The following is a 19,049-nucleotide window of genomic DNA, read 5'->3' on the forward strand; positions in this document are numbered from 1 at the left end:
TCGGGAGCACAGATCGGAAAGCAGTGGATCTGACCAAAGAAAATAGAACAGTGCGAAAACTCTGCACTAGAACAGAAAGCGAACACTTTGGATATATGATAAAGACAGAACAAGGATGCCCACTTTGTACAGAATACAAGTAAGATGTTGATTACATGCGCAATGAAACTAATGACATGTCTAAACAATAGATTGCTACAATTGTATGTTTATGCAAGATAAACAGTTAACATAGTTGATGCATACCACAATAAATTGGTCCTTACATACAATGCTACACGCGCAGGAAAGTCAGGACGGGAGTATCTAGCAGAAGGAGTTTTATTTTCGTTTTCTATTGCCAGATAGGTTTAAAGTTATGAGCTTTATCAATTACGGAAGGATGACTGTTACAGAGAGATACAATTACAAGAATTACAACAAAGATACAACAGCCATTTATTGATTGATAAACATCACTTTTTACAGTGCAAATGGTTTTGCTGATACCCCATTTCTTAAGTTATTTCTCTTGTTTATACATTCCCCTCCCATTGCCATTTTCTTGATAAATTTTTATACATTTTATACATTTTTATACATTTTAATGTTTTTTATTTAAGAGCGTTATGACGTTGCATTTTTGCATTTTCTTTCAATTTGTGAATTTGCATTTTTTCGAAATTATGTACTGAAAGTGTATTACATGTGTATTACATTGTGTAAAAATTATTGTGTATCCATATGTTTCATTTTGTTAGAGTTTGTATAAACGTTCCCCGCGTCATACTGACACTGTTGTGTAAGGGTTCATGGGCCCAGTGAAGCGGTTAAGTCTACGTTTAGCCCATAGAGCTCTTCAGATGTATTTCTGGGAAATAAACCGATTGATTGATAGCTCGCATAGTTCGTCCGAGGTCTAGATCCAACGAGGTAGTTCCTACGTAAAGGATGTACTACCTCTCGTTGTAAATATTTGTCAAAGAAGAGGATAAAGTTATTTTTAATTTGGGGATAAAGAAAAATTGCTAAGAAACTATAAAGTTCACCAAAGGGCAAAATTTTTAGGATATAAAAAAAACTGACCCTTCTGTTTGTGATACCGGGGTTACGAACCGTAAAGCTTGCCTTTGAAGGTACTGGAGCAGATCTGAGTCAGTTTGATAGCCTAATCCCCATGCTGACTGGCAATACACAAGGTGGGAATGAATAAGCTAAAAATTACATTTGACCCGCCGCGGTGGCCCCGTGGCTAAGGCGTAGCGCTCCTGAGCACGAGGACGCGGGTTCGATTACCAACCGCGGAGGCCGCTTTTCTCATGGAGGCGAAAATCAAAGACGCCCGTGTGTGCGAGATTTCGGCACATATTGAAGATTCCCAGGTGGTAAAATTAATCCGGAGCCCTCCACTACGGCGCGCCTCATCGTCTGCGTTCCGTCGGTGCGCTAAACCCTACAATCAATCAATCAATCAATCAATCAATCAATCAATCAATCAATCAATCAATCAATCAATCAATCAATCAATCAATCAATCAATCAATCAATCAATCAATCAATCAATCAATCAATCAATCAATCAATCAATCAATCAATCGAAAAATATATTTGTGTCTTCAACCCCATTGGTAAAAAGAAAGATAACGTGATCATGAAATACAAGTTCTCATCGCTTTGTCAATACTTCGGAAAGAAGGAAGAAAAAATTTGGGAGAATCAAGCAGCCACTCCTCCTACGTGTAGAGCTACTTGCTTCCCGCACGTACCGCTTCCTTGCACTCGGCTGTTTGGCGATTGACAAAGTCGCACGACTGCTGGGAAACGCTTCCGTTGCAACAGTGAGTCGTCAGCTTGGTCCAGAGGCTAAAAGTTGCAAGAAAAAAACAGAGTAACAGTGCTGAGTAACATTGGGTAACACTGGATAACACGGGTAACACTGGGTAATACTGGCGCTGGATAAAACTTCCACTGGGAGTAAGGCCGGGTTCAGACTGTTGCCCCAAATTTCGCAATATCTTTAAAGGAGCCGTGAAGAGAAAATACAGTTTCGTTTAATTTGAAAGAACTAGGATTCAGTGTCTCACTCAGCTCCATTACAACCACAAAATATGTTTTTTTTTAACGAAAAAAAAGCAAGAAGTATTTAAAAACTTTCAAATTTTGCGCCACAGTGACGTGTTATGAGCGAGAATGACGTCACATGGGCCAACACTAAAAACATAATTTTCAGTGCGTTAACTGCACGTTAGCACTCAAGTGATGCGGTCAAATGGAACTAGAGGCCCCATTACAGAGGTCCAGCCATGTGTCGTCGCGACAGGTCAGTTAGGCGGCCGCCAATCGCACAAACAAGGTTCCGTGACGTCATAGAAAAGTTGCGGGAAATTGGCTAGGGGGTCGCGACTGCTTCACACGTTTTCTTCAATATCTCCGTTATTTGTTCGAAGATTGCGATGATATTGGTAACATTGTTACCGGGACTAAGCAGTCTTTCTAATAAACCCAACTTGTATTTTGTCTTCATGGCTCCTTTAAGGATTGCGCCATTTCACGTCTCAGCCAACCGAAATGCCTGACACGCCGTTTTTTTACGTCCATAGCTCACGATATGGCTGTTACGTCGGTAGTCTGAACATGGCCTAACAGTGCTGCTGTTATGTGTATCCAAAGGTGAGTCACAATTACGCAGAAATGCCGAATTCTGTGGTTAAATTACTAATTACGATGGGAGGGGCACATTTGATAGTGAAAAACTGCGCAGACAAACACTTTCTCAGAATAAATGGACGGCAGGAACGCAGACTACCAACTACCACAACTATCAACTTCCTCGAGAGTGTTTGTTTTTATACCGGTTTTCACGATGAACTCATACCAATTCGTGTAATTTGCTGTTCTTATAATCACTTTTGCGGTTCAGAACTCTTAATATTTTTTTTTCTAGAAAACTTGTCATTCCAGAACAATGCAAATGCAAAAAGCGACACGCGGGAATGACCTAACAGTTCTGCCTAATCCCTCCGCGCAAACACGGGCTTTAGAAATTGGGTGCGCCTTATAGTGTGCTCTAAATTTACGAAGAGACATTACTATCCCGTTATCTATTGTTTGCGTAGTACCTGTTAAAATGTTCCAAAGCATTGCAATATTGTGGCAGTGTACATGTAGAATGATAAAAGTGTATGGTTGGCTTAAGTGTGCATGCCAGTTTTTTTTTTTTTAAGAAATGATCCTTTTACTTTGTTCTAGGGCGACAAGAATATGCAGAGCGTTAAGTTTTTTTTTATTTTATGCGCTATTACACAGCAGCATATTCGTAGGCGTCTTGGCGTGCGGTTTGGTAAAATATATGACACTTGAGTCACCTGAGACCAAACAGGCCATGGTAGTAGCCGAAGAACACCAAAGCATTGCCAAGGAGGGTGAAGTCAAGAGCTCCGTTGCCAACGGCATAGCCCTGAAACAGCGTTCAGAATGCACTAGCTGAGGAAAGGATAATATTCCGCATTCTAAAATAGCATTCGTATTCAGATTTCTTAGCTGTAATAAGTCGCTTCATTGTGTACTTTCTATTTCGTGCTTTCACGTACCTAAAATTCACTCACAAAAATATGCTAGTTGGCAGACCGAAAATGCTCGCGAAATCTAGAATTACAATAGCCAGTGTAAAAATTATCCTGCTTGGTTTGCATGACATCCAAGTAACGGCATTAATGCTTGAAAAAAAAAACACGAAATAGCTTGTTCCCACTGATGCCTGCTGGGAAAGAAGAAGCAGTATGTTTTGCGGTAACCATTAGGCATATACCTATTACGTTGCAGAATCAATTGGGAAACCTAACCCTTCGTATCCAGACGACAGTAATCAATTTTGTATTAATTAAAGAGGAATTTCTTGCTCAGAAATTGCGTTACAGAATGGAGGGAACGCTCAGCTGTAAATATAAGCAAATTAAAAGAAAATAGCAGCATCTCCGCTCCGTGGATGACGGCGAGGGTGCGGAGTACGAGGACTCAAAATGACATCCAAGTTGCGCCCCGAGTGACAACTGATTTGCTCCTCGACCGTCATTCGATTTGAGCCGTGAGTTGCACCTTGTAAATGCAACTGCAACTCACGGCTCCAATCGATTATCGCTTGATTTTCGCTTGATGTTGGTGTGCGGATGGACGCGGACGGACATTGGGAGGCCCTAATGTACTCCGCACCGTTACAGGCGAGGGAGTAAGCCGTTTGACTCTCGGGTATTATTAACTCACGGTAGTAACCCAATGGGTAAGACGACTGACACTAACTCTGGCTGGTCTACCATACACAGGCTCGAATCCTGCCGGTACCGTGTGATTTTTTTGCGATTGTAAATGCTATGCGCACGAACGCGGACGGACATTGTGCGGTTCTAAGGTGCTCAGCACCTAATAACAAGTGAAACATTTCGCTTCGGCTTCTGTTTCAAGCATGCAACCCAGTTGCCCATCCAGAAATTATGTAGATACTTGTTTTCTAGTGTTTGGAATTCTCACCTTAAGACGAATGCCTCTGGGATCCTTGAGAACCCGTTGCGTCAGCATGGGGACATAGATGCCACCGTAGCTTTCACCCGCGATGTAGAAGTCATTGCTCTTCAGACTGGGAAACTTCGCGAAAAAGTCCTGTATGGCCAGGTAGTTGTCATCAGCCGTCTGGTCGTCGTTAGTGGTGTAGTTTCCACAGGTATCATACGAGTAACCAACCCCGGCCGGTGCTTCCAGGAAGGTTACGTTGGCTACCTGCGCACGTACAATTGATCCCGTTGTATTCGTCTGTTTACGTGGCTTAAAACACGCAAAAATTGAGAGAGTAGTATGCCGGAATTTCATCAAAGTCGGGTTTGAGCCAACACAGCAGCTCGGCTGTGGGCCGTGACGTACTGAGGGGTTACGCATAAATTTACACCCCTTATGGATCTAAAGACTGCGCCAAAGTAACTTCCCTGAGCCGATTTTGCAATATACACCTATAAAAAATTTCAGCCCTGGCCTGGAGTCGCACCCACGGCCTTGTGCACAGCAACGCCGATGCCTCAGCCGCTGAGCCAACGTGGCAGGATAGGAAAACGTATACTGCTTTCCAACTTATTTTTATAAAAAGTACCCTCAAAATAGCGTTCTTTTTGCTTCTAAATACACTGTCGAGTGCATTGACTGTGCTTATGTCTTCTGTATGTGAGCCTATGGCAGTGGAAAACAAAAGTTTTAGCCGTTTTTAGACCGAGTTGTTCAAGCGTCTTGCGTAGTGCGATAGTTTTCTCACAACGTAAACGTTGGAGGTCTACAATATATGCAGCACCGGGTTTTAAGTACCGTAAAAACCCGCGTATAATACGGACCCGCGTATAATACGAGGTGTAATTCGGGGACAGCAAAATCAGAAAAAAGTTTCCATCCGCATATAATAGGAGGTAAAGAGCACAGAAAATATTTATTTGCACTGCAGTTACCCTTCAGTCATTGTCAGTTTTCACTGGCACTGTCTCCCGACATCCATTCAGCCATCGTCAGGTTCGCTGCCGCTGACTCCTAAAGTCGCTTTGTTGGAAATGTCTTCCCACAGAAAGTGGTCCTCAGTGCCATCAAGGGCGTTCGAGATGCCGCATTTCTTAAAAGAGCGACTGACGAGCTCCTCTGGGATGCTGGCCCACGCATCCGCGATCCAACCACAAAGCACCGCTGGAGAAGCCCGCGTCAGCCATCCGGTAGCTGTCACTTACGGGTCTCCTGACCTCATCCACTCTTGGTAGCCGGACCTGATGCAGTCTTTGAAAGGCTTGTTAATGCAAATGTCTAGCGGTTGCAGCTGGGATGTCATTCCTTCTGGAATGACAATGAGTTCGATGCGGGGTTCGCGCAATAACTTCACGGAATCGACCAGGTGGCAGCGAAAGGCGTCCAACACGAGCACTGACGGGAACCCCCAACAGTGCTCCAGGCCGCCGACACCACACAGACTTTATCCAGTCAAGCACCAGTTGCTTTCTCCACCCGCGAATGCTGCATTCGGTGACGCCGAACGGCCGTCCTGCGGCGCAATTCCTGATGGTCTCGGCACATAAAATAACTTTTCCTTTAATTGCCGCTGAATACTGTCTTCGTGTAACCGACATCGTGATAGATTTGCGGTGAACGTGCCGACGATCCTTCGCGTGGTCAAAACAATCAAAATGGCCCCGGCTGAGAGAAGCAGCAGCCAGCTAACGTCACCGCAAGATGGCCCACCCTCCGCTGAAACGGAAACCGAAAGTGCAAATTTTCGGCTGAAAACTTTGGGATCCACATATAATACGCAGCACAAATTTTACATAGTAAAATTTGGAAAAAAAAACCTCGTATTATACGCGGGTTTTTACGGTAATAAAAGCAGCAACCTGGATTTAAAGTTTCATTAGAACAAACAAGATAGTGACGAATACAATTGTATAACCGCAGCTAGACCTTGTGCATAATGTGTCGCCCCTTAACCGTGTGAACACTCAGCTCAACTTTCGCACAAGCACCAAGCGAGGATATCGAATCAATTTTCTACAGCAAAATCATTTGGTTGACTTGTGACGTTGCCAAATATGTCAACACTTTTGAGGGACGCGCATTGGGGAAAACTTGCCTTGTTCCAGCTGTAGGGATTCAAGATTAGTTTCTGGCCTTTTTTGACCGCCCGGAAGGGTCCATTCTCAGACATCAGCCCAAGCAAGGAACTGCATCCCGGCCCACCGTTCATCCACAAAATTACAGGGTCTGTCGCAGGTGAACGTTCGCTCGACACAAACCTGGAGGGAAGAGCCAACAGAGTTTCATAACGGTTAAACAAGAAGGTCAGTTTGGTTTCATAGAGGAGGCTTCCAACTATAAATCTGTCAACTATACCGGATGCGCGACAGCAAGGAAATGCTCTTTCCCACCGGGTGGAGCTGCTGGCGTAGTCAACCTGAGCCCTCTACGGGGTCATTTTCGCTTTTCACATTACCGTAGTTGAATGTAAAGTAGCTGCTCTTGCTGGCACTAATTCATCACCATCATAATCACCAGCCTATTTACGCCTACTCCACTGCAGAGACCTCTCCCATTAATCTCCAATTATTCCGGTCGTGTGCTAACTGCGACCAATTTATCCCCGTAAACTTCTTGATCTCATCTGCCCATCTTACTCTCTGCCGCCCCCTGCCACGCTTGCATTCTCTAGGAATGCACTCTGTTGCCCTTAATGCCCAACGGTTATCTTGCCTTGACCATGTCTATTTATTCTTCATAATTTCTACTAATATGTCCTTAACACGCGTTTGTTCCCTGGCCCACTCTGCTCTATTCTTGTCCCTCAACGTTACATCTATCATCCATCTTCCGTTCCATTGATCGCTGATTGGTTATCAGCTTAAGTTGAGCCCTTTTAGTCAGCCTCCAAGTTTCTGCCCCGTACGTGAGTACCGGTAAGATGCAGCTGTCATACACTTTCTTCTTCAGCCCTAAATGTGCACCCTTAATCATTTAGCGCGTCCAACCTGGGACATTTGTGCGAGCAAATGAAAGCCGGTGACTACTCTTTTAACTTGAGGTGATTGCAAGTAATGAAAATATGCATTGCACGGAACGTTGTAAACATATAGTTGGTTTATTTCGAGAAAACGTGCACCAACGTACATAGGGCCTTCACCAGGATATATGAAAGTACATGCCATTAATTTCTAAAACATTTAATATTTGTTTTAACTTGCGCAAAGCGAACCAAGGGAGAGAAACAATGTATACGTTCTTTTCCGGGACGTTTCTCCGCCCAAAAATGCATTCTACATATTTTCTCACCAGTAGTGCAACCGTCGCGTTCCTCCGGCCTGGAGAAACCCGGAATACTGTTGGAAGCTGACTTGCGCAGCGAGACCTGGCAGTTCCTTGATTTTATCTCCTGGCGGTCCTTGGGAGAACACGTTGTTAACGTGTCCGAGAAGCACAAGGGTAACCAGGACTTTCAGCGGCATATTCACGCTGGCTTCCAGCTTTAAGGAACAGAAAAATAGGAACTTTAGTAATGAAGAACGGCAAAAGCGATAAAAGTGTATTTTTTTTTGCGAGAGTTTGCCTTACGGCATAACAGTCATATATACAACATTGCATTGGTTTCACGCAGAAACGCCAACAGAGACCGGTACTGAGGGCCCCATATCCACCGCTGTAGATCAGGGGGTCTCCCAGGATGGAGCCCTGTGCCCCGGAGGTGTTGCAGGCGAGAGGTTTGGAGGGCGGGGCAGGTCCATAGAAGGTGGCTCGTGTCGGCTTCAGACGCAGGGACCGTACAAAAAGGACAGGTGTCCGCAAACGGTGCGTGATAGCGGGCAGGCCAAGCGTGGGTCACTGCTGGGGACAATGCCACCCCAACTCGAAGCCTCCGCAGCAGGACCTCCTCCCAGCGAGCGAGCCCACTGGGGAGGTCGGTTCCACGCGGTGGAAGTAAAGCACGCGTGGCGCGGCGGAGGTTCTTTTTTTCCACCAGCAGTTCTTCTAGGGTGGACACCGGAAGAAGTGGCAGCGGCCTTTGTAGGTCTATACGGTGACAGGCGCGATCCGCCGCTATGTGGGCAGGAAGCATGTCCCGGCGAACCCACAATACACGCACAGGGCATGGGTATGTGTCCAGGATCGCGTGAATACGTGCCGACATGCTGGTGCTACGCGCAACGCGACGTAGATCACGTATCGCCGTCGTTGAGTCCGTGTAAATTTCCAGTTTCACACCGGTAGTTACTGTCGATGAGAGCGCTTGGAGACCAACCCGAATTGCAGTAAGTTCTGCCAACAGGCTTGGGAGAGGTCGGAGGGTCTCGTAGGCGCAGCACTGGTTTAAGGTTGGGTGAGAGGGACAAGCCAAGGCTGTGGTTACGAGGCAGTCGTGTGCCCCGGCGTCCACGAAAGCCTGTATGACTCGTGTCCGCGTCGCAGGCGCCCAGTGACGGACATGAAGGAGGGCTGCATCCGGAGGCTGATGAAGGCCAGAGGTTCGGACATGTAGCCTTGCCAGAGGCTTGTTGTCCGTCACCTGATGGTAGAGCCAGGGCGGTCTAGCCGCAGAAAAGGCTGGCATCGTATCAGGAACGTGGCCCATATACGCAGCGAGAGCCGCTGCCTCCGGTACATATCCACGCTTTAGCAGGCGAGCGGAACGACGCTGATGGATGATCTCATCTAGGGTGTTTAGCTGGGCTTCGGCATGTAGCGGCGGGATTGGTGTTATGCGAGGGAGGCCAGTAATGGTGCGCATGGCGGCCTTGTTGATGGCCTCAAGCCGAGCCCAGTCCGCTTGCGTCATGTGCTGGAACTGGGCCTGATACACAAGCCGTGGCTGTAGTACGGCGCGCACTAGGAGACGGGCAACAGTCCAGCAGGCCCCGCCAGACTTCTGAGCGATGCGGCGAACGAGGTGGAGCATCTGTCCGGCTTTCTGCCGAGCAGATCGGAGCCACTGAGCTGCTGACCCTGATGCCGATATTTCTAGTCCTAGGACCCGAAGACGGTCAACCACGGGTATGTCGTTCCCATTCAGTTGCAGTGAAACGGGAGACACTGCAAGGAGGCGGCGGCCCCAAGCGTTGGCCACGGGAAGTAAAGCAGTTTTCTCTTGCGAGAGAGAGAGGCCCGCATACTCGCACCATCTCTGGCAGTCTGTTAGTGCTTGCTGGAGGCACTCAGCTTGTCGTGACAGGTCTGGATGCACTGACCACACCGTAATGTCATCCGCGTACATGAGGAAATATAGATCTCGGATTGAAGCAAAGTGCCAAGCTAGCGGCAACATGACGATGTTGAAAAGAAGCGGAGACAAAACAGACCCTTGCGGTACGCCTCGGACTGGTGTAAAGTGACCGAAACTTGCTCCGTTGATGCGGATGGAAAAAGAACGGTGTTGAAGGAAGTATCGGACGAAATCGCAGACTTTGTCTGGAAGGTGGAGGCCATGTAGAACTTGTAGGATGGCAGCGTGACTAACGTTGTCATACGCCTTGCATATGTCCATGGCGAGCACAGATCTCACACGGCGGGATCGGCCTCCAACTAAAACCATAGATGAGAGGTATTCCAACCCATCCTCAGTTCCGAGATAGGGCCTGAATCCAATTTGCGCCGGGTGATACCATTGAAAGGTATCAAGCCACCACTGAAGCCGTGTTGCAAGCATTCGCTCTAACAACTTGCACAGCGTCGATGTCAGGGCGATGGGGCGCAAGTTCCGAAGTACATGTGGTGGTTTCCCGGGCTTTCGAATGGGAACAATATCCGCCCGAAGCCAAGAGTCAGGTAGTTGACCGGAGAGCCACACCTGATTAACCGAGTCCAAAAGCGGCACGAGGGCTGGGTCGTCGATGTTCTTGTACACCTCGTAAGTTATGCCGTCGGGACCCGGAGCAGTCCGCTGTTTAGCGTGATCGATCGCTGCCAGGAATTCAGCCACTGTGAACGGTGCCTGGATTCCCAAAACGGCTTCATGAGTAGGCCGTAATCCAACACCGTTAGGCAGGGGGAACGGAGACGGCATGGCGACTGGCACAACGTCAAATGCAGGAAACAAGGCCCGAGCAACGTCGGGGGCGAATAGTGCCGGGTCCTTGTTTGACGCAATACAAGCGCTGGCAGCTGCATCTGGAGGCCGACTGCCCGATTCCATTACGCGAAACGTGCGCCAGACAGACGCCGTTGAGGAAGATGGGCCTAGAGAGGCGCACCAGTCAAGCCAGCGCTGCCTCGACAGTCTTTTTTCGTGCCGCCTGGCAGCAGCGGTAAGGCGCTGATACTGAAGCCTGGCTGGTAGGGACGAAGGATCCCGTGCGGAAATTACTTCAGCTCGCTTGCGCTGAGCCCAAAGCTGCAGGAGCCGAAGATCGGGCTTTGGGCGGGACTCCTCCACCCACGTATGTTGAGAGGAGTCCAAGAGGACACGTCGAAAAAGAGCGGTGGGATCCGGAATGAGCTCCGAGAAGGATGCATTCAGTGTGGAACGGAAGGTGTCCCAGTTCACCACTGTGCAACGGCGACGAAGGCGACCCGTCGACTCTGGAATAAGGCCCAGGCGAATGGGGTGATGGTCGCTGCCCCAGCAGTCAGCTTCACGTTGCCAGGATACCGTTTGTGCACCCAGCCACCACGACAAGTCAGGTATTACAATAAGATTTATCATATGTGTTACCTGCGAAGCATCAATAGCTCTCGCGGTGTAAAATATTCTCATCAAGGATCATGAAGAAGAAGAAGACGAAAGACCTGCTCATGCAGCGCGAGCGCGCGATCTGTATCATTTTTTTTCCGCCATTAAACCTGCGTGTTTCGACAGCCGCTCTGTCTCTCGTCTCTATAAAACGATGTTGCCGTGACCAGGATTACCTTCGACTCGCGTCGACAAGCACCCTACCTGCCTCGGAGCGGCAGAGACGACCACGGCGAGCAGCAGCTGAGCAACCTGAACGGAGAAGGGATGGCGACGGAACCCGGCGGAACTTAAGTAGACGTACGGGGATCAACGTTCAAAACCTAAGCAAACAACGCTGTCAGCACGAGTAAGGAAACGCTAATCAAGAAAAGGAAAGCGCTTAGAACCCAGACTACGCAGCTAACCAACCTGGCAGAAGAAAAAAAAAATTGCCAACGGAGCAGACAAGCGAACCTTGAACGTACTTCAAGCGCAGATCAAAGGAATAGCATCCAATCTAAAGACAACAAATGAACAAATGGAGCAGTTCATTACAGATGACTGAGCAGCTAGCGAGTTTGAAAGAAACATTGAGTACGATATGAAGATATTCGCTATTATGTCGCAACTGGAGACCAGCATAGCCGAGCTAACGCAGGCCAACGGGCCAGCCATGCCAACAACTGCGAATAACGCAGAGCGGACACACCCGACAGACGCGACGGAGCTAGTCAAGTTACCTAAGCTGGACTTGACGATGTTTGACGAGAATGCGCCTGCTTGGCAAGCGGGTTTGGTCGCAGTGTGACTCGGCGGTACACCTAGGGCCAAACATGAGCAAGGGACGCAAGCTGAATTACATGGTGTCGTCGGTGACGGGAAAGGCAGCCGCCGCTATGGAAGGTCTCCAGTACTCCGAAAACAACTGTGATTAAGCAGCGGTAATATTCAAGGAGACATGTCGAATGCACTGGACGCAGTCGTAATACAGCAACCAACACTAGTAAAATTTATGGAACTGATTGAACATGGTGTATTAGCCTAGAATAAGATACCATTATAAGTAAATAAATTCATTTCGCCATGCAATCCATCCGGTTCTGTTTGTCCCTGGAAAGCATTTGCCTACACTTTTTTCTCTGTGTTTTGAGTCCAACTTGGTGCTACGTACACCGTGTGTTTTTCTTATCTTGAGATCTTCTGATGGTTGACGTACATTGGCGTTCTTGTATGTATTATGTAAGAATATGCTAATGCTATACTTGTATTGTTTACATTATGTGCTCTTTTTGTGTAATTTCTTTTATATATATATATATATATAGCGAATCAGAATAGGAAATGAGGGGCTCGTTGAAAATAACACAGAAATAAGGGTTGGCAGTCGAGAAAACCTTGGAAAGCAAAGGGGAGGATGTGGTAGATCATTGAAACAGATTAAGAATTTGGAAAGAAAGAAAGAAAGTGAAGAAAAAATGCCCGCCAGGTGGGATCCGAACCCACGACCTCCAGAATACCGGTCTGGTGCGATAACCACTACGCTACCGGCGGGGCGATTTTCCCATTCACTTTCTGGGGTATTTATGTTAGGTAGATTTGTTTCCTGTGCTTGGGGGTGGTAGCCAGCGCCATTCGGACTAATCGGGGTGAAGGGGACCTTCTTTTTAACCCCCGGGTCGTGACTCGAGTGTCTACGACATGTCCAGAGTGGTCGACCAGCTTTGAACCCTCTTAAGCTCCCTTTGGCAACAAGACTGCCAGAACAGAGGCCCTCGCTATGCATGTAGCGAATCAGAATAGGAAATGAGGGGCTCGTTGAAAATAACACAGAAATAAGGGTTGGCAGTCGAGAAAACCTCGGAAAGCAAAGGGGAGGATGTGGTAGATCATTGAAACAGATTAAGAATTTGGAAAGAAAGAAAGAAAGTGAAGAAAAAATGCCCGCCAGGTGGGATCCGAACCCACGACCTCCAGAATACCGGTCTGGTGCGATAACCACTACGCTACCGGCGGGGCGATTTTCCCATTCACTTTCTGGGGTATTTATGTTAGGTAGATTTGTTTCCTGTGCTTGGGGGTGGTAGCCAGCGCCATTCGGACTAATCGGGGTGAAGGGGACCTTCTTTTTAACCCCCGGGTCGTGACTCGAGTGTCTACGACATGTCCAGAGTGGTCGACCAGCTTTGAACCCTCTTAAGCTCCCTTTGGCAACAAGACTGCCAGAACAGAGGCCCTCGCTATGCATGTAGCGAATCAGAATAGGAAATGAGGGGCTCGTTGAAAATAACACAGAAATAAGGGTTGGCAGTCGAGAAAACCTCGGAAAGCAAAGGGGAGGATGTGGTAGATCATTGAAACAGATTAAGAATTTGGAAAGAAAGAAAGAAAGTGAAGAAAAAATGCCCGCCAGGTGGGATCCGAACCCACGACCTCCAGAATACCGGTCTGGTGCGATAACCACTACGCTACCGGCGGGGCGATTTTCCCATTCACTTTCTGGGGTATTTATGTTAGGTAGATTTGTTTCCTGTGCTTGGGGGTGGTAGCCAGCGCCATTCGGACTAATCGGGGTGAAGGGGACCTTCTTTTTAACCCCCGGGTCGTGACTCGAGTGTCTACGACATGTCCAGAGTGGTCGACCAGCTTTGAACCCTCTTAAGCTCCCTTTGGCAACAAGACTGCCAGAACAGAGGCCCTCGCTATGCATGTAGCGAATCAGAATAGGAAATGAGGGGCTCGTTGAAAATAACACAGAAATAAGGGTTGGCAGTCGAGAAAACCTCGGAAAGCAAAGGGGAGGATGTGGTAGATCATTGAAACAGATTAAGAATTTGGAAAGAAAGAAAGAAAGTGAAGAAAAAATGCCCGCCAGGTGGGATCCGAACCCACGACCTCCAGAATACCGGTCTGGTGCGATAACCACTACGCTACCGGCGGGGCGATTTTCCCATTCACTTTCTGGGGTATTTATGTTAGGTAGATTTGTTTCCTGTGCTTGGGGGTGGTAGCCAGCGCCATTCGGACTAATCGGGGTGAAGGGGACCTTCTTTTTAACCCCCGGGTCGTGACTCGAGTGTCTACGACATGTCCAGAGTGGTCGACCAGCTTTGAACCCTCTTAAGCTCCCTTTGGCAACAAGACTGCCAGAACAGAGGCCCTCGCTATGCATGTAGCGAATCAGAATAGGAAATGAGGGGCTCGTTGAAAATAACACAGAAATAAGGGTTGGCAGTCGAGAAAACCTTTCTTTCTTTCTTTCCAAATTCTTAATCTGTTTCAATGATCTACCACATCCTCCCCTTTGCTTTCCGAGGTTTTCTCGACTGCCAACCCTTATTTCTGTGTTATTTTCAACGAGCCCCTCATTTCCTATTCTGATTCGCTACATGCATAGCGAGGGCCTCTGTTCTGGCAGTCTTGTTGCCAAAGGGAGCTTAAGAGGGTTCAAAGCTGGTCGACCACTCTGGACATGTCGTAGACACTCGAGTCACGACCCGGGGGTTAAAAAGAAGGTCCCCTTCACCCCGATTAGTCCGAATGGCGCTGGCTACCACCCCCAAGCACAGGAAACAAATCTACCTAACATAAATACCCCAGAAAGTGAATGGGAAAATCGCCCCGCCGGTAGCGTAGTGGTTATCGCACCAGACCGGTATTCTGGAGGTCGTGGGTTCGGATCCCACCTGGCGGGCATTTTTTCTTCACTTTCTTTCTTTCTTTCCAAATTCTTAATCTGTTTCAATGATCTACCACATCCTCCCCTTTGCTTTCCGAGGTTTTCTCGACTGCCAACCCTTATTTCTGTGTTATATATATATATATATATATATATATATATATATATATATATATATATATATATATAGGACGTTGATGAGCGGTGACATGTTGCCCACCCCGGTAATACTCCCCTTGGGGGAGTGACAGTAATCTGTAAATAAATAAATTTGGTAGTCAGGAGCATCAGGAGCAATAAGTTGACCTGCACATGAACGAGTTACTAAATCTAGAAAAAAATCAAATCTCCAAAGGAAACAGACGCCCTTCGCAAACTGGTTCAAACAGTCCAAGTGCGCACACTAGCCCTCGAGTCACTGAATGTTTCTGCAGACTGCTATGCCCCGACGCTGATACCTGTGCTTAAGAGAGTGCTGCCACCGAAGCCAGCTGTTGAGTTTAAGATGAAAGAAGTCGCAATGACGAGCCCGGATAGTAGCGATGCTCAAGGACAGAAAAGTGACTCAGCCGGAAAGGAGAACGCTGAAACATTCAAAAGGTTGCCAGCGTTTCTTCGTGAACAAGTGAAATACAGAGAGGAAACAGAACAAGAGCAAGAACGGGCAAGCACGAAGGAACGGGCGAAATACTGGAAAACCATAGCCAATTTTTATGGCTCAGTTGACAGAGTAAGCTAATTCTGTAACCAACGGAATCATATGACCGAGGATTGCTTCAGAAGCTTTACGATGGAAGAAAAGAAAGCGGCGTTGGTCGCGAGCAGAGCTAACCTAACCACACCACTCGTGTTTGTAGGTCGAAGGTTAAAGGCGAAAAAATGGCCGCGTAGCTGCTCCTTTCGTTGCAAATGTCGTCAAAAGACGGTAGCCTCTCTACACATTTACCAAGGAAATACCCCCCTTTGCTTTCTGCTCACCTCTCATGCTGTTCCCGTACTGTGGCGCTCATCCCAAGGTAAACAAACTAAAGATTTGCTCAAGGCGATTTGAATTTACCGCGTTCCACTGCTACAGGCTGGGATCCTCGATGCCAGCGCTGCAGTACGGCAGAGGCGCGCGTGAATGGAGGCGGCCGACTTCAAGGTTTATAGAACCGCGTGGCCGTGCTCCACGTGCGTTCTAGCAGAACGTGGAACCTAGCTAGTGAAACCTTTCGTTGCTGTTGCCGCGTGATTGTTCATATGCCGCCAGGAGGTGGCGCGGGCAACAGCAGGCGGCGGTTTTCTGCAGTAAAGGTAGACTATCATTTTCTATCGAAAAACCAATCATCGATGATTTTTTTTAATAAAGTAATACTGTAAATACACCTTGTGTACTAATTTCCTGTCATATTTGCGTAATGTCTTGTTCTTGTTCAACAAAGTTGACAAGTATGAACATATAAACGGGGCTTAGACGTTTACATTTTGCTGTGAGTATATAAGACTATTGCGCAATATCTATTTTACTTTGGGCGGGTGGCTGAATCGAGTCACAGGCAGACCGACATACAAACAGACATACAGACAGACCAAAATTTCTGGGTTTAAGTAGCCCAAGAAAGACTATCGTCTCTAAAAGTGCCAAGGCCGGAACGCGACGTCGATGTGTAGGACTAAGCTAAGAGACAAAACAGGACGCAACGCTTCGGCCGTACCTCCAAAGGAGGCAACCAGCACTGCTTGTACTATGCACGCAGTAGATTGTCAAAACCAAAATGAAAAGACAAGTGTACTCCAGCAGATGGCAGTGGGTTGGTTCGGCGGAGGAACAGGAGGTGATTATGCCAGATTGTTGCTTTATAGCGGAAGCCAGAGATAGTTTATATCAACCCGGCTTGTAGAAAAGATTGGAGCAAAGGTTCTGCAAGCTTGTGATAGGCTCCTTCGGTGTAGATGAAAAGGTTAAGCTGATGGAAGTGGTGCAAGTTGCCATTGCCCCAGAAAGAGAAAGTGATGCAATTGTCGTCGAAGAGGTGAAGATTGAGGTGATATCTCGAAACAGGCTACCTAGCCCAAGTAAAGAGATATGCCAAAAAATGCAGGCGATGGGCATGTAAGTCGCAGATGATAATAGGAAACCCGGAGCGTTTCAATCGGTTGGCATGCTAATAGGATCGGATTATTACTGGGACTTCTTTACGGGGACATCAAAACGAGTTGGAGACGAGCTTATGGCCGTTGAAACAAAGCTTGGTTGGGTTATGCAAGCACCAGTCCAACAGAGCAGAGTGACGCTAACGCAAGCACAGGCTGTGATGGTACTCCATGTGGATGCCGCCGCGAACGGAAGTCGCAAAGAATTGCAAAAGTTGGGGAGCCTCGACTTCATCGGCATTAAAAGCAAGAGAAATGACTTAAGAAACAATGACCGCACAGTTGATGGTTTCGAGAATGGAATAGTTAAGCTTGCAGACCCATATTCAGTAATTTTACCGTGGTAAGAAAACGTCACATTGGATACGAATTACGACGTCGCGAAAAAAAGGGGGATGCAGCTAACCAGAAGATTAAGCAGAAATGGAGAAACTCTCATTCGGTACGACAAGGCAATAACGGAATATTTTTCATCGAATGTAGCAGAAAGGGTCCCAGGCAAAACAGAACGGCTCACAATGTTTTGCTACTATATGTCACACCAAGCAGTCATTCGAGAAGACCGAGAAACAACCAAAGTCCGAGTCGTGTTCGACGCGTCATCTAGCTCAACAAGAGGAAGGTCCATTGCGTGCCATCGCCAGGCCCAACTCGAACGCCTGCAGACTTCTGCCCAAGGTCGTGCTATTCTCAATACACTTAACTACCCCACTTCGCAACTACCCCCCATACCACCGGAACACCCTCCTTGGGCGACTTTCACTAATTTACGGGTTGAGCCTTTGCCCCGCAACATGAACCCTGATCGACACCCTGCTCGTCGTGCACTGCGCGTTCAGGCCCTCTCCAGACGAATTAATTTTCTACTCTCCCATGGTTCCATCGTTTACTTTACTGACGCCAGCGACATCCCCTCAAACTCAACGGGCACGGCTTCATTTCTCCAACTCCCTTCTTTAGACACTGCCACGCTTTCCTTTCTTTCCCCACCGGGTTCGACCTCTCTCGAAGAATACGCCATTGCCTTTGGAATAGACCACGCTACTCTTACTGTTCCTACCAGCACGCCAGTATATATCTTCTCTGACTGTCACTCAGCCCTTCGTAATTTCGCTCACCATGAGACTCACCCACACACTGCTGAATTCGTCACTCTGATACTTGCATCGAATCCTCGGCCCCGCTTCACACTGGTTTGGGTTCCTGGCCACGCTGGCATGTGCGGAAACGCCTTAGCAAACGCGCTCACCCGAGTACCTTTCCCGGGTCCGCCCATGTCCTGGCCAACCTTGTACCACCCGCCGACGGTTCGTACTCAACACCGCGCTTCCCGCCGTTACCAATTACACGCCGAACGCCTATCACGCACCCTGTACCCACCCCCCAGTTCCCGTCTAACTCGTGAGGCTGCGTGCCTCATTCGGCAAGCTCAGGCCTCTTCACTCCCCTCCCATCACATTCTTCGCCGCATCTATCGGCGCCCTGGTCATCCTTCCTGTCCCACCTGTTCTTCCTACCCATCCATCCCTCATTCTTATTGGGACTGCACCCCGCCATCTCTTGCCCCATCCCTTGCCTCCATCACCTCCTGGGAGCTCTGGTTGTCTCCCCCGCCGACAGTAAACATCCAGGCTGCCCAGGAAGCTCTCTACAAACACGTGCACCGGATCCGCACGGACATTCTGGAATACTACGTGAATACTACGTTGCTAAGGCGCGTTTGCTAAGGCGTTTCCGCACATGCCAGCGTGGCCAGGAACCCAAACCAGTGTGAAGCGGGGCCGAGGATTCGATGCAAGTATCAGAGTGACGAATTCAGTAGTGTGTGGGTGAGTCTCATGGTGAGCGAAATTACGAAGGGCTGACTGACAGTCGGAGAAGATATATACTGGCATGCTGGAAGGAACAGTAAGAGTAGCGTGCTCTATTGCAAGGGCAATGGCGCATTCTTCAAGGGAGGTCGAACCCGGTGGGGAAAGAAAGGAAAGCGTGGCAGTGTCTAAAGAAGGTAGTTGGAGGAAATGAAGCCGTGCCCGTTGAGTTTGAGGGGATATC

The 19,049-nt window shown here is 47.9% G+C and overlaps 2 protein-coding genes across 5 annotated transcripts in view; one reads left to right on the top strand and one right to left on the bottom strand.

Moving 5' to 3' along the window:
* The window catches only part of LOC144163106 (lysosomal protective protein-like), a 38,636-nt gene that overhangs the window by 12,708 nt on the left and 6,879 nt on the right, over nt 1–19,049 (bottom strand). For 2 of the 4 annotated variants that reach the window (XM_077693912.1, XM_077693910.1), the window contains exons 2-6: nt 7,813–8,003; nt 6,620–6,782; nt 4,504–4,749; nt 3,345–3,436; nt 1,746–1,842 (exon numbers count right to left, since the gene is read on the bottom strand). In XM_077693912.1, the coding sequence (XP_077550038.1) occupies nt 1,746–1,842; nt 3,345–3,436; nt 4,504–4,749; nt 6,620–6,782; nt 7,813–7,985 (771 nt within the window). In that variant the 5' untranslated portion in view covers nt 7,986–8,003. Of the gene's footprint in view, nt 1–1,745; nt 1,843–3,344; nt 3,437–4,503; nt 4,750–6,615; nt 6,783–7,812; nt 8,004–19,049 lie in introns of all 4 variants that reach the window. The other 2 variants (XM_077693911.1, XM_077693909.1) reach the window with 1 other exon arrangement.
* The window catches only part of LOC144161749 (neprilysin-1-like), a 69,142-nt gene continuing 62,045 nt past the window's right edge, over nt 11,953–19,049 (top strand). The window contains exon 1 of the mRNA XM_077692353.1: nt 11,953–12,085. Coding sequence (XP_077548479.1) covers nt 11,953–12,085 — 133 coding nt within the window. The remainder of the gene's footprint in view (nt 12,086–19,049) is intronic.

This window comes from Haemaphysalis longicornis, unplaced genomic scaffold, assembly GCF_048455015.1.
Source record: "Haemaphysalis longicornis isolate Haplotype H1 unplaced genomic scaffold, Haemaphysalis longicornis Haplotype H1 scaffold_12, whole genome shotgun sequence".
NCBI lineage: Eukaryota > Metazoa > Arthropoda > Arachnida > Ixodida > Ixodidae > Haemaphysalis > Haemaphysalis longicornis.